The sequence below is a fragment of the Fopius arisanus genome, unplaced genomic scaffold (genome assembly GCF_000806365.1).
Source record: "Fopius arisanus strain USDA-PBARC FA_bdor unplaced genomic scaffold, ASM80636v1 scaffold00159, whole genome shotgun sequence".
NCBI classification, from domain to species: domain Eukaryota; kingdom Metazoa; phylum Arthropoda; class Insecta; order Hymenoptera; family Braconidae; genus Fopius; species Fopius arisanus.
In genome coordinates, this window is record NW_011887898.1 from 130,057 (window position 1) to 153,692 (window position 23,636).

Genomic DNA, 23,636 nt, shown 5'->3' on the forward strand with positions numbered 1-23,636 from the left:
TTTTTGGCGCTATTTATATCAAAATATATCTATATTATATATAATATATTATATATATAATAATATATAAATTTAATATAATTTAAAAAACAAATTAAATTAAATTATTAAATTTATTAAATTTTAAATTATTTTTTATATAAATTTTTAGACTTTTTTCTTTTTTCTTTTTGAAATTCTATATATGTACATATTATATTGGAAATAACTATGAATATATATATATATATATATATTCCAATGATAACACCCCATACATGGACGATTTGGCGCGCATAGCGCGCCATATACGCTAGTATGATAAATACATTTTTTTAATATAAAAATTAATTCTCATTAGATTATAGACATGCTATATCTTTTAAGTCTCCAAAAAGTTCCTCCAGTGCTGTAGTAATTGTGGCTTTTAAACTGACATTGTCAATGCAATCAGTCAAAATTATTATTTTTTATGTTTTTCACTTGCAACTTCAAGTGTGATTTTTTAATAGTGAATGATTTGTGATGGTTTAATTTTTGATGAGTCCTCGAACGTCATTAATTGACGTTCGCATAAAGATAAAATGGTAATCAGCGTTAGAATTTATTGATTATGTTCATGATCAGAACACACGTCAGACCCGAACAAAAATCACAAAGGGATAGCTTTTTTTTCCGCGTCAATTTTATGATTGAATTCCCAATCAATTATTGGACCGGCTTTATATCCTTTTGCTGTGAATACAGAATTTTCCGGTTTTTATCGCTTCAGCAGTCAAAAGAATGAGTTTTAATACCGATGAATAACTGAAGTGTATCAATCATTCCAAACATGATCACACAGCCTGCCCCCAACTCTCCATCAATTGAAAAAAACTAGAAATTTATTTCACGTAGAAGTACAAAGGAATGATGCAATTGGCATATTTCAACGATTTTTTGGTGGAGCTGTTTGCCGAGCGGATTGAACGGTTGAATTTTGGGTATGAAATCCCTTCGGTAATCAAGATGAGGGAAAATTCAAATAGAATCTCTTTAAGGCTCCTCTGAGAAATGTTACCGAGGGGTTTCGGTGGGGTCTGAAGATGCGTATGTCAGTGAGACATCTACGGAAACCGATTTTAATCAGGGTAAACCTCTCCGAAATCCCAAGATGGTTATCCTAGAGTCCTTTGTTCAGTCTTTGGCACACTGTTGAGACGCATGAAAATGTATGTGTGGGGTTTGATTTTAAAACTGACCCCACGAAATGACCCTCGATGTTAACCTGTCACAATATTCATACCTGTCTGCCCTTTCGTCGGGCTTAAGGAGCTATTATTATTAACGTCAATCCCGGGGGATCAGGCAAAGGTTATGAGCTACGTGTGAACCCAGTCATCTGGTGGCTGTCCAACGGTTTTTGATGAGTTTTCACCAACTTTTTTCCACCCCACAACTTCACATATTCAGAAAACTCCAAGAACATCAACGAATATTATTATATAAGATTTAGATATCTTTTTATCTCTCTTCGAATCTTTGTTTCTTTCGTCTTTCGTTTCTGAACTTGACACATTAATTCAATTCTCCTTCAACACTATTCATTATCATTCATTATTATTATATCATCATTCGCAGACCTCTGGAAAGATCGGAATAATTACGTGTACTCTCTTTTGGTGTAGTTATCTGAATTGATACTCATTTTCATAATTTTTATTATACCGATTGATTATTTGATTCTAACACGAAAAATACTGGTTTTTGTTATTGAAAATTACTCCTTCATCCACAGACATTTATGCAAATTACAGATCTACTGTATTGCTAATTCAGGAATTTTTACCAAAAATTGGACTATGAATTACATAATGCTAAGGAAAAACAGCGATTTTTCATGGATTTTTTAAATTAACATTATGTAATTTTTTGCTACAATTTCCGATAAGAGATTCTTGAATAGCCACTACTATACCGCTACCTACAACTACCAAACTATTCATAATATTTTTTTAATGTCTTTCATTTTTTTAATAAGAGTATTATAAATAAATGAAGATAACGAAATTTATGCAATTAAGTCATCCTTTGTAGAAGCTTGTGATTACACATCAAATGTCGAGAAATTAAATCCAAAAAAAGTATCAAACAAAAAATGCATTTCTCTTAACTAATTTCCGGAACAATTCAACAATCATTAATCAAGTCATCAATCATGTAAGTGGATTATCCCGAACGGAACGAATCAAGACTTCCGTTGATTTTTTTCGGAACTTCAATCTTACCACAACTGTTTCCGAGAAATTTTATTGGTGAAACTAATGATATTATAACTAAAAGAAAACAGGTAACACCTGATGATAATTTTTAATGATATTGCACTGTATTTCACCCACTGATTTTTAATGACCTCGAGATAATTTTAAACATAATGACTTGAGATATAACCGACAAGAATCCCGATGCCAGCTGCTGACCATGTCCATTTCTATTTGTTCCGTTGAATTTGCATTAATTCAATAAGTGTGTTTCCCCTTATGTTTGCCCTCGAATGATGAATAGATTAAATCCACCATTTAGTTCCAACAAATTTTGAATTTTCACAACAAATAAGAAGAGCCGAGGCATTCGGTCCTGATGAGGGTGACACAATGTACTAGGGATAACTCGAAAAACCCCAGTGGGCGTTGAGGGGACGAGTATTACTGTAGTAATGTAACAATGGAAGTCCGCTGTTTCCCCTTAATACTTTGATCCCACAAAGGGAATCGAACACCACCATCTTCCCGTATGCCAATTATACCGAGATCCTCGAGAAAAATATAAGAAGACAATCACTATGAATTTTTCTTATCTCTGCCAATTCTTCAACATTGAATTCTTTTAAAATAAGGAACAAGGTACACTAGGTAAAATCAAATTCCACGGAAAGAAAAATATTATATATAGGAAATATTATATCTTGGCCTTTCTGCCCTTGGAATGTAATTATTATTTAATCTATTCTTCCTTGGCAATCGACAACAAACGAATTTCATAACAGCATCATTTCACAAACCTAGGAAAAATTATTGGAGTGCTTGTTTCATCATTTTCTTACTAGAAAATTAGCTTCAGTACTTTTCTTGCAGTCGAGTAAAATACTTAATGTAGCCTAAGAACTTTAATTAGTCCTCTTTATTTTAAAAGAAAAATTAAATCATTGAAATACGTGGAAGAAGTCACTGGAATTAACTAAAATTTAGTTGTTTCATTGACAAATATGAGAAGAAAAATTTTTATGATTTTTCCTTGCCGTTCATTTTGTCTCGGTCTTCTCTATGATTATCTAGTGGTATGGAATATATGGATAGGTTGATAAAAAGGACATCTCAGTAGACGCTGGTCCTCAAGGGCTAATGAAACTAAACACTCCTTAACCCTCTGTTTCCTTCAGAATTGGAATTAGGGGCTTCCAGACATTCTTCAGACCAACCCTTTCAAAGTTTGAAGTACATGGTCTCAGAAATTCCAAGTGAATTCCAGCTTCAGAAGGAGGTACACCAAAAATGTCATGTTCAGGCGTCTGAGTATTGTAGCTTGAGGCTTAAAAGACCATCTCCATATTTTGATGCTCAATTAATATCAAAAAAGACAATTTGATTAATTACGCTGGTATGAATAATACTCCATTACATAATTACATAATTCTGTTTTAAAATTGGACTTCAGTCAATTATTTTATAAAAAAAAATTTGATTGGAAATTCACTGATAAATATAAAAATATTATTTTTTGGCAGTACCAAATTGTTATGTTTTAGGACCTAAAATTTAGGTGATACTGAATCATCTGAAGCGACCCTGCAGACATTGTTTTCACATTTTTTCAACAGAAATGTGAAAATTCTTAAAACTTTTTTCAAGGAAATTTTGAAAAATTTGACTAAAAAGTCGTGAAAAAAATGTCTTTTTCCAGGATTTCTTTTACCCTCTATTTATTTATTATTTTTATATGAATAATTTTTGTTTTATCATATCACCATTGAATATGGACATAAAACGTTGAGATAACGAAAGTCGCTCAATCCCGAAACATATAACATTAATTCATCAGTCTCTTCTAGTTGTCAACCCAAAATATTGCCGAGTAATCAAATATATAGGGCATTTCATGATCATTCGTGTGGTTTCAGACTCCATGGTCAGGGATTTCTTTGAAAATAGCTCCAATCATTCCTCGGGTGAATGTCCCGGGTATATTTTTGTTTGCCCCGATTAGCCGAAATTAAATGCTGAAATTTGGATTTTTTTTTGCGCGTATAAAATGTCTACGACCAAATATATTATTTATATTAGTTTTTTGGTGAATGACTGTTGAAAAATTGATTGTTTTTAATTGATTGATGTTAAAAAAAAATCTTTAAAAATAGTACAAAATCTTTGGAGTTTTGGGATCATAAGACATGAGGGAAATCACTCTCCGTGAAAGTCAATTAGTAGAAGAATTATTTAACCTTTGGTTCCAGGTTTTGAAAAATCACTTCCAGTTGCCAAGTCATCGATAAAATTCAATTTCTATCGCCCCTCTCGGCTTTTCTTTTTTGTTGTTTGTAGTATCATCAGCGGTAATCAAAATGTCCCTCTCTTTGAATTGATCATTGAAGTGTAAATGGGTCAATAGATCGATTAGCTATTCGAAGTAACATAAAAACTGAGAAATTGCTGAATCATGAAATTGATTTAAAATTATTTCTATCATCATTTATAATAAAAGGTTACACCAGAAATTTTCTGTGCCAAAGTGTCGAAATATACTAACCAAATTATAAATCGGAATGTGCGAACAACCGATCGTGACACGAAAATAATTGACCGGATCATCAATATTCCCCACATATTTAAATGGTCGAAAGAAAGCGAGTATATTTTTTGAATCAACTACTTCCTTCTTTCTTCTTTCCGTGTCTTTTTCAGATAATTTAAACTCAATAAAATTGACCTCCATAACGTAAATCTACACGACAATAAAAATATCTTAAAATATTTGAGTATTAAGTAGTATTAATAATTCTCATAAATTAATTATTAATTACTTTCTCCCGGTTGTTTTTGAAAATTAGGGAGTAGTCCTTGATTTTTTAAAACTTTTTTTCCCTGTGAAAAGAATCTCTTTCCGAATTCAATAGATTATTCGAAACTTCTTCCCCACGATATTCGCAGAATATATTTCAAAACCATTTTCCATTCACCTCCTTGTATATCACCGCTATTGTTTCCCACTCCTGACAAACACAGAAACGATGTTTTATATTTCAAGAAAGCAGCCATCTCTGACAGGTTCAAACTGCCGTGTGAATCCGTTCAAAAATTTCACTGAGGAACGGTATTGTCGGATCCCACGGAAAGGCACGATTAACCGGCTCGGTGATTTTTCCACCGACTCTTTAAGACACCTATTTCATTTCCTGGATCGTAGACCCCAGAGGACTTGATCCATGACGAAACTTCCTGTGTATCTTCAACGAATTTTAAATATTAACCCTCAAACTTTCAGTCCGATCATTTAGTCCCTTGTAATCAGACAGACCCTTAGAGACTCATTCATCATTCTTCCTTCCTCTCTGCAGTGCCGCCTCATCATTTCACCCTCTCACCGCCTATCATTATTATTATTCAAAATAGATTTCTTACCAATTACAAATACTAAATGCCCGGAAATTAGGATGTCCATTTTACCCGATTTCAACAATGCCAGTATCTTAATTGAACTTTGACATTTCCAGCGTCAAAATTTGGCTGTCACGCAGGTTTTTATTTTATTTTCAAACCTTATTCAATTTTATTGGTCTCCAGAATTAAATAAAATTCAGGGAATAATTTTTCAACGATAATTGTTCATCGATAGAACAACACGTGAATTGTAAGAACGAATTGTAGAAATTAATGAATTGCAATGAGACATTGTAGAATTACCAGTATCCAATGTTGTGGGAACCCTTTACACTTTAGACTTTAAATCACCGGAGCAAGAATATTTCCACGAATAATTTTTAACGTCACTGCAAGTAATGTAGAGATGATTATCCACGTGCAACATTTTCAGCGATAAACTGCAAAGGCATTGTTACGACTACCCGCGTGAATAATTCACTGAAACTGTCAGAGATGAATGCTCATCACTCAGGTCTGATAACCGTCGATTATCCCCTCTGAGCCCTGAGAAAAAAAAGCGTCGATCAAGTATTTACGAGATTGATCGTCATTTAATCTTTCTTTTTCTAGATTCAAGTTCGAAATCACTCGACCCCATGGCGTCTCGCGTCTTGATGAAACTACACGGAGAGAAAAATACCGGAAAAATTACGGAACTTTCGCGTATTCGTGGGGTGACCTTGCTTTTCGGGAAAAAGTACTGGAGGTACCGTAAAATTATCCTGAAAGTTTCGTAAAAATTCCTGCTCGCTACGAAAATTTTTACGGAACTTACAGTATTTTTTCCCGAAAACCAAGGTCACCCCACGAATACGAGAAAATTCCGTAATTTTTCCGGTATTTTTCTTTCCGTGTATGCACATACTTAAATATGACTTTCCGCCCTTGATGCATATTATACTATTTTGACAAAATCAAAGTACTTGTGACTAATATTTAGCAGACTTTCTCCAAGCAATATTTGGTTTAGAAGAAAAATACTTTTTTTCAGTGTAAATTTGTACCAATTTTTGTGTCAGTGGCTGTGACGATGATTGAATACACATGGTGCCCCTCAGCCTTTTACGTATGAATATTCGTAGTCACTTGGCATAAAATTTCAATTCCACTTTTCCTTTCACTGTGATTACGGATGATCCGGCAAATTCGTTGGTGGAATTGTCAGGAGTCAGCAGTACGGAAGTTGGAGGGTTTAGGGTTGCTTTCTCCTCGAGTGTGCTGGAGGACTGAAAGGAGAAGGAAATGAGGAACTGGAGAAGATGACAAAAAAAAATGGGGAAGTTTTCGGAGGGGTATAAGGCCTCCGAAAAATGAGAGTCTAGGGAAATGTGAGGGATGAAAATCTTAGGATCAGACAAAGGAGTTTGATCATTCTAAAGTGATTATTAAAATCACATGATTGATTGCGCGCGGCAAACAAAAAACTTGCCCCACGATATTATCTTCATAGCAATTCCATTTTTTACGTCTTACAGCCCAACTGAAAGTTTTCCTTCCAACTTATGCCTCGAAATTCGAAGAACAAAATTAATAATTAAAAAAGATGTTCAATTTTTTTTTAATTGAGAATGTTTCAACAATTCATTCATTATTCGGATTCAATTGATTCTTTTTATACTATTTTTGTCTTTTTGTTATAATTAATACTCAAAAATTTCTTGAAACGTTAGCCACAAAATCATATCAATTTTTTATTATATTATATAAATTCAATTTCAATTTGAAACGGCTAGTGAATATCTAATTTATTCTAAAAATCTAAGAAAATTGAATTTTTCATTATAAATCCTATTCGATTTTTTAATGAAAACATGGGCTTCATGTCACTTTGTGGTTGGTAAAACTTTTAAGTTCTTTCACTGAAAATTTCAAGTTTAGTTTTTTAATAGTGTAGTATAGAAGTCACGTAAATTTGATATAATATTGAAACATACTGTTCATTCGATGCTGTTTACCCACCAGATGGGGAGAAGCTTATCAGGATCCGATGATTAATTGCTTCGCTAACAGCTCTCGAGCTTCAGAATTCGACAAAAAATTATTAAATGTTACACGAGGAGAGATTTATCTTTAAAATTGTACTAACAAAATCGGGGTTCAGGATTTTTCCAAAAAATCTGAGATCTATACAAACAAAATGTTAAGTCAACCTTTTACAAAAACAATTTTTATGTTGTGTAAGATTTACTCCAAATTTTGCCTCGGTTGAAAAAAATTGTGAATTATTTATAGATCCGATGATAGACTGTTGAGAAAAAGAATGACTATTTAGCGGACGTTGAAAACATTTTTGGAACTCGAGAAAATTGTTTCCCAGAAAAACATATCCTACAGGAAAATAAAAATCTCTTAGAAATGCCGATATAAGGGCACATCATGATCTATAGTTCGATGAAATTTTAATGTCGGCATTTTTTGGTAAAAATAAGATTGACACGATTATAAATTTGAGTTGAGAAAAAGTAGGTAAGTTTAGGGGGGTAGGTTTGATGGTAAATTTAGTAGATGCCCTGTGAAAGTTTACGGCAGTGCTCCTTTAAGGTTTTCTATAGGAAGCTCAGCACACGATAGTATGGGCTCTTTTACTAAAGAACAATAGAAGGAGGGGTTTTGCTCTTGGACGGCTATGGGGTTGAGAACGGAGAGAATGGAGAGGAAATGTGGATGAGACAGGGGTTGGGTGAAGAGGGGGTTGGAAAGGTGTACGAAAAGGAGAGAAAGGAGGAAAGGGGAGGCATGACAGGGCGAAGCTAATAGAAATGAAGAGCCCTGCTATCGGAGTAGACACCACCCTCTGACGACTACCCATCCAAAACTCTACGGCAGGTGGTGTTCAAGCTTGCAAAACTTTCATCGCCTTTTCTCTATTTTTATCAGAGAAAATGTCAGTGTCTTTTTATCGTATCTGTCTACTCACTTTCATGCGGTATCTTTTTCCCGAAATTCAGTTGAGCATTTATTCTCTAGAGAGAAATCATTCGGAATAATTTCAGATTTTTTATCGATTCAATTTAATTCCTTTCCAGGAAGAGGAAATTACATTTCTATCTCTGACATTGACGAAATTGCTGTGACTTCGCACCCTTATCCTGGGAAAACATGAAACCGGTCATTCTTTGCACATGAGATCTTTTTTCATTAACAGAAAAATTACCAATTATTAAATGGATAATGATTTTTTTAATAACTTCTTGAATTCAGAAGACAATCACCATATATTTAGTTATTACTACGATATCTACGATGATTAATTATTACTAGAATAAAAATTTTTCAACACACCTGCACGGAAAATTCGCACTTTGCTCCCCGATAAGCGGGGGAAAGTGAGTACTTTCCGCCCTCGGGTAGAAAGGTGCTGCTGGGAGGAATGTGACTTGTGTCATCCCGAAGATCCTCAAAATCAACAGAAATCTGAGCAATAGAGTATGCCGCTTTGTTCCCGTCATTTGGGGAGTAAAATCGAACTTTCTGTGTAGGTATGACGGAAAAGTTACATAAAGTGTCAAACGAAAGAGAAACAACACGAAGTGAAATAACAAAAAGTGTCGCTGATTCCAGAGGAAGGATTGGAAGGAAGAAAAAATTGAGTAAATCATGGAACGCAATTGATCAAAATATTTATTACAATATTATTAATTTTTAATGTATCTTCCCGGTGATAAATCATCTGGTTATCAATTTTCGTGGTTCCCTGACAACAATTTGGCAGTTTCCTAAATTGGCATGGCTTTAATAATTACCTAGCGAGACAGCTGGATGAATAATACTTCCAAGAATATAGAAAGGGGACGAAGTTTGTATAGAGGACAGAATGAGAGTTAAGGTGTATTCGTTGGAGCGTGAAAGCTCAAATTGATTTCTCAAACCGCGGGATACTTTATGCAAATCCCTATCACTACAGAACACAAAATCTATCCAACTGTGGGGGGGCTTTTTGTACAAGATCACGCGACAGATAGGTTAACATACGTATATAGGGAGATTCTTAAAATATAGCCAGTGATTTCCGGGCGCGACGGCCCTTCCGTCTTCCCTCTAAACAACCCCTTTCTCAGTCAACCCCTTCTCAGAGACCAATCGATATCATTATAACTTTCTTACGCTGTTATATTAAACTTGCGAAATTACATGAGGATAGAATAGAATTATTTAATTCATTAAATTGCGGAAAGAATTTGTCTTTAAAACTAAATTAAGTAAATTGTTTGGTATATCCTTCTATTCTGTTTCACCGGTAATTATTACACCGAAAAAAATATACTTTGAACTAATAGGGGAGCTTGCAGCAATATGGATGTCCGAGGATAAAATGGAGACCCTTAAAAGGTGGAAAATTTCGGAATGTAGAATGGTGGCAATAGAAAGTTAAATGAAAATGTGAATAAAACGAAAATTGCGAAATTTGAAAAAACATTTGGTTAATGAAAAAAATTAATTAGATGGAATGGGCACTCATTATTAGTATAATCAACAATTGGACAAAACAAAAAAGATTATAAAAATTGAAGGATAAACAAAATGGTGAAAAAAATATAGGTTTCAGATTAACATTTCCGAATCTGGAGAAGATGATGAGATTTGAGCATGAAACTTCTTACAAAACAAAATAAAAATGAGAAACCGACACGTGTGAAATTCGGTTGACGTATCTCATTCAAAAATATTCATGTTTGTATGAATTTTTCGTGACGAATTCCGAAGATTCTGATTGTGTTGGAATTGCACTGAACTTTCAGGGCGTCTCGGGACTAAAAATTCAGGAATTCACAAATTTTCGCGTAAAGCAAACAGGCCTGTTCACTGCTATTCCACTTTTCTTGAATATATTCTTGAATTTCGTGAATAATGAACACTGAATGTCGTTTAAGCAGGAATTGTTCTTCAAAATCTGAAATTTTACATATGAAATATTAAATAATCAATAATCTGTCTATGAACTATATGCCTCTATGTCATAGATTATTGTATAACTTCATAATTAATTACACTACGCCTTGAAAGTTCAACTTGAAACTTTGAACAATTACACAGTGACATAATATTTCGGTAGAATTATTCGTTAACGAATGAATTAATTTCGTGAATATTAAAGTAATAATAAAGGTTGAACAATAACTTAACTAAATAGCATCTACAGTTAATTATGCATAATGAGTCCGAAATGTTACCCTTTGGTTGGAACCTCGATAATCATTTAAAAAGAAAACCCAAATTTTCTCGAATTCACAAGTTCAATGAGAAATTTAGTGAGCGCTTCCGATTGAAAATCAATTTGAACTCTCATGATTGAAAATTCAAATGACATTGTGACGGGAATTTCATGAAATTTCTGTCAGCGTGGGCTGAAGGATTAATTTGTAATTTGTGTGCAACGATGTTGGATGAGGAAATAAGGCAGTACATGAATGCTTTCGTTAACGACGAAATCGCAGGCGGCATCGCATAAAGGAAACATTTGCAAAGGGATATCTGATAGGGTTTTACTGAAATCCACAGCTCTATATATTGTTTGCTTGCCAATTGCAGGCACCTGTGAATTTCACACACAGTCCACTTTGATCCTATTCTCCAACACCTGAACCTTCCCTGAGTTTCTAATTACTCTTGGGTTACACAACCCTTCTCAGTAGGTTCTTCGGATCACACTGAAAGGGCATCCAATGCATGAATGCGCATCAGTAGTTCATGTGTGAAAGAAGACGTACTTGTCCCAAGTACCAAAATACCATGTCATTCAGTCTCCCCGTACTTTCCAAAAATTTATTTCGTTGTTGTTACATGACCTATACCCGAGTGAGTTACATAAATTATTAGTTTTTATTTTTTTGTCGTTGTCCTTTTGAGGTAGGTTTTCTTTACCAGTTCTTTCTCTTCGCAGAGGTCTTTTTTGCCGTAAGTTCTTTTTCATGAAGACATTTTAACTGATTTTTTTTTGTCGTCGAGGTCATTTTCACTAACTTCTTCACTCAGGTTTTTTTAGCGCAAGCTTTTGACACATATGTTATCAATTCTAGAAAGTGCTGTCATTATATTCCTGTAAGTACCATTAATTTCAGCAAATGTCGTTGCTATTTCTGCCACTTCCCCCATTCTTCCCCTATGGAAAAACTACTCCGCTACTGGGTGCAAGTGTTTTCGGTTTTTTCCGTAAGTAAACAACGGAAACTTCTACTCTTCACAATTAATATCATTACTCATCGCTGGTTTTCAGGAACTACGAGTTAATATTGGAACATTAACAATTAGTATATTTGACACTTGACATATAACTGCAAAATTTCGCTTTTGTTTGTAAACATTTACTAATGGCGAAGAGGATTAATTTTTTTGGTATAGAATTCCCGAATATATTGATTTCCAAATGCTGATTTCAAATTTGAGGAGGGTGAGTAACACATCTGGTAATTGTGCAATTTGATGAACGGATGTGAAGGGAATGGCCAGTGGTAAATGGCTGAGTTGAATGTAATCATTTGGGTGATGTTTGTAACCATTATTCATGTTGAATGTCATCTTGGTGAATTTCAAGATGAATTAGGGTTCCGGTTGTGGAAATTTGATGTATGAGCCCTTCTCAGGGACGAAAATTCATTTATCACGGAGATTATTGAATTAATTGATTATTTGGAATTCGTTCATCAACTTGGAAGATAGAGTGCAGCAATACATTATGTTAATTGGGGGAAAAATTATATATAGTCCACTGAAATAAAAAATTAAGACATTTCGTAAATTCTTTCTAATAATGTAGAATTGATTCCATTAATTCTATTAACGACTTATTTCAATAGAGTTTCACAATTCGTCTAATTACTTATCAAATGTCACACAAATGCATTGGATTTACTTTGAAGGCGGTTGAAAATACCATTTTAAACAGCTATTTGTTTACTAATTGCGCATTCAAACAAAAATATCCATCGGTACTTCAATTTGATGAACAAAAGATATATTCGCAAGCGAAAAGATACGATAGGAGTAATTGTTGATAATTGTGGGTTGTTGTCCCATTTGAAAAATAGGATTGCGAGTACTCCGATATCACACTCGTTTCTTCTGACATTTCGAGAAAATCGATCTGATATGCACGAGCTTTAATAATTCTTTCAAATTCTGGTCAATGATCTCAATGATAACTTCTACATGCCACTGACCAATCCACGGGGAATCAAATATTGACTTTGGACCGGTGATTTCGAATTTGAGTGCCTCAACCACATCTGGGAATGGTTATCGATTGGTAAACGGAAGGTAAATGAAATGTCCATCAATGTCTAGTATGTCCCATGTAGGATAACATCATTCGTATCAGAATCGATTGTTTTTATTATTAATACTGTCATCCTCTTTAGCCACTATTACATCCCTTTATCCAATTATCTTTCTCCAGATAATCCCGAAATTGAAAACAAATCTTCAGATACAATATTATGTGCTACATTGTTAACAATTTTTATCGTATTCAATTCCACAATTTATCAAGATTGTTCGCGGAAACTTTTTTCTTTTCTGTGAAAATTCAGAATTCCGTGAAAAAAATCGAACAAAATGATAAATTTCCATCTTTCTCACCGAAAAATATATAAAAGATGTCCACAATATTTCCCGGAATTTCCCGGAAAAAATTTCTCGGAAAAAATTTCCCGGAAAAAATTTCCCGGAAAAAATTTCCCGGAAAAAATTTCCCGGAAAAAATTTCCCGGAAAAAATTTCCCGGAAAAAATTTCCCGGAAAAAAAATTCCCCAAACAAAAATAAGAATTGCGTTGACCGTATTCCCCATATTCATCACGAGACTTTATCATACCTTCAGTAATTACACATACCGGGAAATCACTGAGGGTAAAATTTATCCGCAGAAATTTTTGACAGGGGAAATTTTTTCCGGGGGAATTTTGACGGAGAAATTTTTTCCGGGAAATTTTTGTGAGGGAAAAACAATCCGGTCACACCTTCAGCCAATCCCACATCGTCATATAAACTGCAGACAAATTGAAACAACGAATTTATTTGAAGCTTAAAGAAAAGGATAAAAAGGCAATATGCTTGTTGAACCTCCATGTATGGATAATGTACCAAAGTGACGTTAAAATATTGAAATGCCGCCGTAGGGCGTACATCCGAAGCGCGTGTTTTCGCGCGAAAATTGAAAATACCTCGACTTCAAAGAGGTGTTACCAAGGGGTGACTAATAAAAGCGAGTAAACGATTACGTTAGAGGGTTGAATATACGCCAATAGGGGCAGAGGAACGAACCGATGGTGAATACACATCTTTCGATGGGTTGAGTGACGAGAGCCAAATAGTTCGTCTTGCGCGTTAAATTAAGCTATTCCGGTATATATCAACTTTACTACTTTCTTTACAAGTTTCCCGCTCGAACTGCGAACACTGTTTTAAATATCTTGAAATTTAAGCTAGAAAGTCATCTAGGTTCTCAATTTCAAATTGCAATTTAATTTTAATTCGAAATACTCACTTCATTTTTCACTTATATTTGGAATTTTTTTTATTTGGGTTTTTATTTCATAATAATTTATTTTTTAATGAAAGGTTGAATTTTTAGGCTTATCGTGAAAATTAAAGATGAAATATCAGAAAAAAATATTGAAATATTTTTAATACATTGAAAATTCAAGAAAATTATGCCTGAAATATTCAACATTTTCCTAGCTTTCTAGAACCATATCGACTTGAAATTCGATAGGGACCTGAAGATTGAATAAATTAAACAATTCGTCAATGGAGAATTGTTACGGATTTCAATATTTTTCGTTTGGAATTTCAAGTGTAATTTTCCAACAGTCTAACTTCAAAACGGTATGAAGGGTTTTTCTTGAAAAAAAATTGGTCAAGTTCTTGTATACCCTTTCAATAGTTCATTAAGCTTCTCATGATTTGTCAAAAGAACTAGAGTCTAGCCGATATTAAATAAATATGGTAGCGCAATGGTTTGAGAATCCCATATTGCTCATTGACTCCGAAAGCGTGTGAGAAAGGCTTTTTGGCAGACAATGCGCTTGGGAAAGTACCCACAACTGTCTGGAGCGAATTCAGAGGAAAACTTTGACAATGTACCAAAAGATCTTATCTCCTGATACGGGATTTTTCTTTTCTACATTTTCCTACGTAACGGTTGAGAAAATCCATACAGCAGTTATGTGAAGTCCACTGAATTTTTCATGATACAGAATTTAGAATTGCCATTGCGATTTTTTAAATATGTCAACTGACTTTCTACTATAAATTTCGGTGAAACTCATTAAAATGAAAAACTTTGTTCTACCCGGATGATACCAAAAGTTTGGAGAATTCGGTATCGGAAGCCAAAGATTTTTTTTCAGCGGCTGAAAAAAAAAATTGACTCCATAATCGAGTAATAAATAAGCAGATAAAATAAAAGTTTTAAAAAAAAAGATGTTTTCACATTAAAAGTTGGTGTGATAGCGACGAAAACTAATCCTCCAGTTGGCGCTACATCACAACGAGGGAATTGAAGGGGTGTAGAAAAATGGGGATACAGAAGAAAAAATGCAAACGAGAGGTTGACGTTAGAGCAACCCTTTTTCACTGGCAACAAACGAACATGACCACACGCGAGGCTGGAGATGAGTTGGTTCCAGGTTGGAGGAGGTGAAACTAGGGTGGAGAGACACTGGTGTAGTAAAACGTGCTTTCACAGAAGTGGAGGGTTGAATCGGAAGTACGTGACCCGGCATACGAATAAGTTTTTCCACAGTGTGACGAAACCCCACTCAGGAGACTAGCTTTAGAACCCTGTGACGAGCCCTGATATAGACCTATTGAAAAAGACATTGCTCCTTCAAGATGAGCCATGGCCAATGTAACCATTATTTCTACGATAGGTAATCAAACAGAAAATTCATTAAGACTTACAGCCTCATTACGTTATAATTTATTATCCACGTATATAAATTTTAGTCAATTTTAGTATATTCGATTTTTACTGCGATGTCCAATGAAAATACGAAAACGTTTAAAAAAATAAGAAAAAAAAAACAGAGAGGTAGATTTCTATAATATCTTTTTATAAAGGATTCTATACAATCTTGAAGTTCTCGAGAACTGATAACATACTTAATGGAGAAGAAGTTGAGGAAGAATCAATTACCAACAAGGTTTTTTGATTTAAGTTCTTAAAAAAAGTAATGATTTCATAAGGAAGGAAATGAGTGTGAGTTTATTATCGCTATGATAATAAAATCCATGAAATTCATAACCGAGCGGGTAAAATGGTCTTGCATATTTCGCTACAACCACAGCCGAAAATTTTAGAGGAAAATTTACTTTGCCACTGTTTATCATTAGCAAAGCACTGATGAAAAGTTACGGTCAATGACTTGGAGAGTTTCGTAGCCAGGAGGGTATATACACAAGGTACTCGTTGACATTTTCAGGCTGGCAGAGTTGGCGTCTGATCCAGGCAAGTGGCTCTATGTAAACAAGACCCCTCTCTCCATTTTCTTCTCCAGTCTTTATTAATCGTCCACGTTACGGTCGAGGTACATCGGCGAAGCCAACTTTTAAACAAACATTTGACCCTGAGGGTTCACCTGCCAACCAATGGGAAACCTCGGCATTTCAGGAGTTATCTGCACCATACTTGTGACAGTGCCTTTATGTTGACTTTAAATTCTCAATATTGTTCAATTTCTGGCTGGCCAAGTTATGCATTTTTTTTTTGTTTATTTGTTTCAGGAGTGTTTGGAGGAGAGGGTCCTTGAACTGGAGAAGCTATTGCAGAATGAGAGGGCCGCAGCGCAACGAGATCGGGCCACTATCACTAAATTGCAGCGTCAAATCAACAAGGTAAGATATTATTCAATTTCTCCCACAGAATGACTCCGACTTTTCCTCAAACTCGATAAAGTAACTTGATTTTTGTGGCATTCGGTGTACCTTGGGGGAAATTAATTAATTAATTAATTAATTTTCTTTCACTTCCTATTTCAACAGGAAATATCACATTTTTAAACGTCTAGCTAAAATTTTCTAAGATTGTCTTTGTACAAGCTTTAGACTGAGATCTTCCGATTTCTAACATAAGTAAAAGCCAATTTAGTCCTCAAAAATAGGACTCAGACATTTCGAATGATTTTGAGACATGAAATAGAAATTTGCTAATATTCGAGAAATATTAAAAAATTTTACAAATACCAATCAATATCAAGAGGGTAACACCGACCGAGGAAGTTTTATTTATCAATTCAAACTAAAGTGTTTTATTTAATTACCATTCATAAATTACTGCCATTTAATATTTTATAGTGTTCAATTATAACGATATATTTCAGTGGCTCTTATTGCTTTTATGGGATCGCATTTTATGAACTTCATAAGCCTTCCTACATTAACTTGATAAGCAATCACAGTAAAAACCTTGATTCACGTTTATTTTATTCGTGAATTAAAGATATGAATACATTCGATCCGGGGATGTATGTCCTCGATTGGGGAATCCACATCCTTGAATCGAGAATTTAGATTCCGGAATCGGTAATGCATATTCCCAAATCAGTAATGCAGATTCCTGAATCCGGGATATCCATTCTCGAATAAAGAATATAAAGAAATCCAATTCAGGACTATAAACTCTCGATGCGAGTACAAAATAAACCTGAATCGAGTTATTTTTTTGTAGTATTCGCAAGAACATTCAGTAAAGGGATACAATACCATCCTCACACGTATCCTAGATTTCGCCGTTGAATTTTTATACTTCAAGTCACCTAATTTTTTATGATGGGTGCTTTATAGATGTACGAGACTTCTCACTCCTCCTCCCTTCTAGAGATATAAAATTTTTTTTTATTTATATTTGATTAAATTTCTTAAGTTCTTGCTAGATATGATTTAATCGAAATGATACCAGCTCTCGGCGTAACCCAGGGTTCGCGACGGGGACGCAGCTGGTATGAACCCCAGAAAGGTCGACGACCTAGAGGTTGGTAAGGTAGTACTTCACCGAACATTCACTATTTTTATGATTCTGTAAGTACTACGATGTCAAAGTGCACACAACAGACATGTCACGATGTGCCAATATGATCCAGAAATTTATCCAGAAGATATCTCCATACCATTTTCTTCTGTCGCCCTAGTAATCTCTCCACTGCAATCTTTTTTGCGAATATCACTGACACTCTTTAATTAATTGCCCCAAACAACTCTTCTATTTTTTCACAATGCAATTAATCTTACCCAACGAATCAACGCAATCGCGCCATCAACGAATGGCGTCATCATATCGCCCGTATTTGTAAATCCAAACTGGACACACCCACTAGAGTATTCCACCCTCCATACACCTTCCGCCCTTATCGCCCAAACGACAGAAATTTATTATTTCTTTTTTTCTTCACTGCTCGCCAGGAAAGTGATCGATGACCCCAAGGCCCGCTCTTCTGCCACCCAATAAATTACCCAAATCATTCTTCTGTTCCCTAAGAGAAGTCATGTCATCAAAATGATGTCGGCGCCAATCGTATGTGGTTTCATGTATCACAAACAGAAACTATTTCTCAGTTGTACATGCTGGTCTTAAGGGGAGGCTCACATTCCGAAAGTTCTACAAGTAGTCATCCCAAGTACATTTTATATTCTTTGAATGCCCTCATACTATAATACTTCATCTAAGTACAGAAGTTGAAATCTCAAACGGCGATAGAATTTTTAATTAACTAATCAGTTTTTCTCACCAATTCAAAGGGGATTGGCGATTGCGACAAAATTGAATGATATCAGTTATAAAAACGTTATTGATTATTTTTACTTTATATTTACTATATTTCTTACTACCTTTACATATCTTAGTATATTTACTTTTTCTCGTTGTTCCAATTAATAATCATAATCACAATAATCGAGCCATATCATTGCACAGGTACTTGACACCTGATTCTTCAATTTTTCCATCAAGTTGTTTTGACTTCGAAAAAGTACAAAAGTCCGCACTCCCTTAAGAAACGCTTTAGTACTTAAAGCAATACTTTTCGAGCACTTCTTGTACACTAATCCATAGAAATTTCTTTCTGAGTATATAATGGTATTTAAGGGTGAAATTGGAATACAAATGTGATAGTGAAATGTTTTTGGTTATAAAGTAAGTATAACCCCGCCGATACCACACACGGTCTGATACATTATCTCCGCGTAGCCACATTGCGGAGGGGGTAATCTCGACTGATTTATGCCGCCGCGTGAGCGCGATTCCAAGCCCCGGTAAAACGTCGGCTATGGTTCATTCCAACGTTATTTTTCCCTTTTTTCTACTCTTTTAGTATTTACTTTAGTGGAGAATTTCCGTATAAACCCCACGGCGAAAATCGAACCCCGGGTATTCCGGGAATTTCCTAGCTTCCGTTGCGTGAGAAAAGAGCGCCTCGGGGTTATCGTTTGCTCCGCCAGAATCGTATTTCTTTTGTTCTTTATGGTTAATAATCTAGGGGATTTGAGACAAATAATAGTAATAATGAAATTTCTTGATGTAGTTCGTGTAAAGTTTTTGGGCAATTGGAGTTTTCGGTGGGGTTGGATTCATTTGATTGGGCCCAGGGTTATTTAGGCGCGCTGAGTCTTTGCATTTAATTATTAATTCAACCTCTCATTCTGTCTCCTTCAAAAGTAATTTCCATTTTTGCTTCAGAATAGAAGCATTGTCTGCATTAAATTCGAAATTTTCGATTTTGGAATTCGGGATGAATAATTATCTTGGTGGGTCTTGGTGGGTCAACTATGCAATTGTTAGATCATATCTTATGTATTCATATAGATTTCAGATATACGTATATATCTGAAATTCGAATCGACCTAAGATGAGCGAGGGTTATTGTAAGCCTCGAAAATCTCGCAAAGCTCGGACCCCAGATCAAGGATCGATCGTAACACGTTCAAGTTATCGGAATCAATTTGCTGACAAGCAAGCTAAGACAATATCCTATAATTATTCTACCGGCGGTGAAAAAAAATCACCGGTCCATATTGCTCCACCCTCCCCTAATGACATCACTTGGATAGATTTGGTGAGAAACTTCAGAAATATCAATTGTTCAATATCCAGATCTTATTACATAGTCGTACATAATTCACACCCAATGGTTCTTTCACGTCGTTGACCACACACGGTGACGGCAATTTTTTGACCACAGAGGGTTACTAAGAGGGTTGTACTAAGGAGGGTCCTTCATGTACCTCCCCCCATTGGCTATGGTTTTCCGACAGAAACCAACGGTCCGAATTTTCAGCCCTTTGGAATGAGGAACCCCAGTATAGGAGAGTCATTTTCCGGTCATTTTTTAGGAGAATTGCTTCGCTCCATTATCCCCGTTTCGGCCAGATTCTCTAGTGCACTGTTAGATAATTGCACTTGAGATCTCACAATAAAAGAACGTGAAATTTTCTCCAACCGCAAAGTCATATGATCTTTATTTCCACTTGGCAACGCAATAATTAGGTTATAAGTCTCTGAATATTGAATTAAATTCTGATTTTCTGAATTCTGAAATCTTTTAGCATTCGTGAATTATCCTGAATTTAATTAAATTTAATGTCCACGTTTCATACGAAAATTAAAAATTCAATTCTGATGATGCGCTGAGAAAAAAATGTGCTGTAGCCAATAATATTTACTATCCACCAGTAAATCTGGCAATCGCTCTGTAAATAGTCCCATAAGACTTACTAATACCGAATATCTTTTCTTGTGGTTAATAAATATTATTGCCTAAAGAAAATGATTTTCTCAGTATGGTCCAGATCTGATATTCCAAGCTTGAACCCCGCGACTTCAATCAAGCTTGGTCCAATATATCATGTATGGTTGTAGTTCGATTCGATATAAATGTCCATCTTAATGGAGTATGGAGCGCAGAGAAATAATTTAAACACCGTGGATTAAATACGTTAATTTTAGTTTATTAAAAATGGCACGAGGAAGAAATGTGGGTTCTCTCTGACCTGCCTCAGCAGACTAAAAGTGGTCAACGAGACCAAAAGAAAACTTGTCATCCCCAGACAAAGGACCCCGAGTCCCTTTGCCACATAACCTCATTGCTCATGTTTATGTTTAGTCCCAACATCTCTTTCTATGTTGATTCATTTTTGAAACCATAGACTCATAAAAATTAATTCATAGAAGACTGAGGCTATATTCCAAGACATCTCCCTGGTAAATAGAACACTTCGCATATATACCGTTCTCAGCTGTGCAGCAGGCCAAGAATTTTCCGTTATTCGCGTCATTTCACCATTTTCATTACCCATTCCAAATAGCTCTGACCCGAAAAGATTAACGAAAAAATCTTCGATCAGAACTAGCGATAAGTTTCGTATAACAATTTATCCGAAAGGGTGAGGGAGCGGTAACGATCACGATGAGGACACCCGATACGAGAATCTGCGATATCCGTGTCCCCCCAAAATGTCCACTAGAGATAAACTTAATTGAATGGCATAGCATTTCTTCTCTCTCTTTCCTCCTACTCTTCAGAAAATATATGAAGGGACATGCAGAAGTCGGCAAGGCCTGAAGAGAATCACCATCATCGAGAGTGGGAGGGCAGACGATGACGCTCATTCGTTTTTGTTTGTACCTAATAGCAACCAAATGGCGACTTGCTGCTTGGTGAAATTAAAGGACAAGAGGGAGCAACCTAATAAGATGAGTGGAAGAATTCTTATCTCCAACTTCTCCATCTAGATAACCAATTACTCATCGTCATAGTGAAAAAGTGAGGGTGCATGATTTTAGGGTTTTTCGCATCGATTTATTGCGGTCATTCGTTGCCGACAAATATGATAAATATTAGCACTCTCGAAATTACGTTTTTTTTTTGGGTGGAGCTTTTTTTGTAAAAGGACATGGAGCAACTTATATTCAAGGATACACCTAGCTATTTATTTACGCGCTGAGAAAGAAAGGCTTCTTCATTTACATTTGCAACAAACTTGTTTTTGTCAGCGACCAACAGGATTTCTTAATCAATCTTTTCGTGAAATTGCCGATTCGTGACACTAAACATTCATTTGTTTTTCCGAAAATTCTATTCCCAATTAATTATTCACTCGAATCAATCCGCTGCGTCCGTCAATCATGTTGATGCAGGCTCGAATCGCCTGAGGGTATATAACGAAAGAATACGAAAACGATATTCAAGTGTGTCGATACTTTTTATTAAAAAAATTTAAAAAAAATTAATAAGAAATAGTTTAACTATTAAAACCTCTCAATCGTTACGGTACAATGACGGAGCAACTTGTTGTCAACGAGTCATCAGATTGGTGGGTAATTGTTACGGAAGAGATCGATTTGTCGTTATTTTTCTGGTAATTTTTATTTGATTTTCTTCCACGTGCAGGGCATGGCATTATCTCATTTTCTCCCACGAGCATGGTAATCACTCCTGCTTAATCCTCTCGGTATTCAATTTGAGAAATGCGTCACGAGAATAACCAGATCTTCCTCGAGACAAAATTGCCCAGCTCCACTAATGATTGCGACCTCGACTGCTAATGACAGATCAATAACAGCAAAACGTCAGACGATGCATTACTTTGTACCAAGAGTCAAGGCCGCGATAAGACGCTAAATTATTTGCAAGTTGAAGATTCTACCGTTTGAAGGACTCTATGGGAATAAAAATTAATTTTCGTCTCCCTTGATGGCCATGAACAATGGAGCCCAGAATCTTCCAGAAACTTATAATGAAGAAATTCTTTACCGAAGGATTTTCAAGGTAAGACTCGAGGGGGAGCATTCATGCATTTGCGTGGACAAGTTAATTAACATTTTGTTTGCAGTTCTGGGTGTACGAGTTATGGAAACCATTGGAATGATTCTATAGTACTTTTATCGGACGGTGAAAAAAAACTTTTCCGCGAGAGGTTTTGTCGTGATTAATCAGTCGACGAGTTGAGCAGTGGAAACAGCCAGAGCAAAATACTGACATTTTTTTCAGCAATTTTTCTCATCCCTTTCATCCCTTCTGTACATCCCTTTGTTCTCCTCTGTCCTGGATTTTCGCGACGAATATTTTCAATTTTAGATGAAAGAATTTTTTTGTTTTTTTCATTCTGTTTCTTTTTTTTGGGAGGGGGAGAGGACGTTTATCCCTCGATGCCTATTTCAGCTGGCGCCAAGTGGGAATGCTCTTGTGGGAATGGGAAAATATAAGTGTCTGAATATCTGGAAATGTCAGACCGTGATGATGACTAATGTTTCGATAGAACGATTTACATCCCCTGAATTTATCAAGGAAATTGTATATTTTAGATTGGATTCTTCAAGCCACCGGTTATGCTTTTGGCGAATTTCCAGGATAATACTCATGAGGCAATGAATTCTTCCGAATTATTCTTGGAGTGAAAATATTACCATTACCTTTGGCAAACTCATTGAATACTGATATCATTTGAAATTCGTCGAACGGTAACATTTCTGGTGGGATTATAATATTATTTTTCCTAATATATACTTTTGTTTATATTTTTAATGTTATTTAACCGTAAAATAATCTTCTTTGAATAATATCAATTCGTAAATTGACAGCTCAATCGATAATGACAATTCGACATGCTAATATTTATGAACTCCAGTTCTGTTCAATTTTTTATTGCTTGGGAATTTATTGTAAATTTCTAGTTTAGGTATTATTTCCATTGAATAAATTTCATTGTTTGATTTACTGTTTACTCGGGTTTTCTCTATTATTTTAATTATAATATAAATTCTTGGTTTGCGCAAAAAAATTGTTATCTTTGTTTTCTTTATTTGTGTGAAGTAAATTAACCAATAATCAAAATATCGAAATATATTCTCTCTTTATGTACACGAGATACATAAATATAATTGTGACGAGCGAAAAAAAAAATCAAACTTAATATCCAAAAACTTGGAAACCGTTAGCCCAATAAAAAAAGAGCCCCCGAATTTCAGCTCCCACAAAAAATTATCCAATTTTTA

At 35.1% G+C, this 23,636-nt stretch overlaps 1 protein-coding gene across 2 annotated transcripts in view; it reads left to right on the plus strand.

Annotated features, from left to right (window-relative positions):
• LOC105272307 (uncharacterized) overlaps positions 1-23,087 on the plus strand; it is a 78,461-nt gene extending 55,374 nt beyond the window's left edge. For both annotated transcript variants that reach the window (XM_011314379.1, XM_011314380.1), the window contains 2 exons: positions 16,376-16,486; positions 22,947-23,087. In XM_011314379.1, coding sequence (XP_011312681.1) covers positions 16,376-16,486; positions 22,947-23,039 — 204 coding nt within the window. In that variant the 3' untranslated portion in view covers positions 23,040-23,087. The remainder of the gene's footprint in view (positions 1-16,375; positions 16,487-22,946) is intronic.
• Positions 23,088-23,636: the final 549 nt, after the last annotated feature.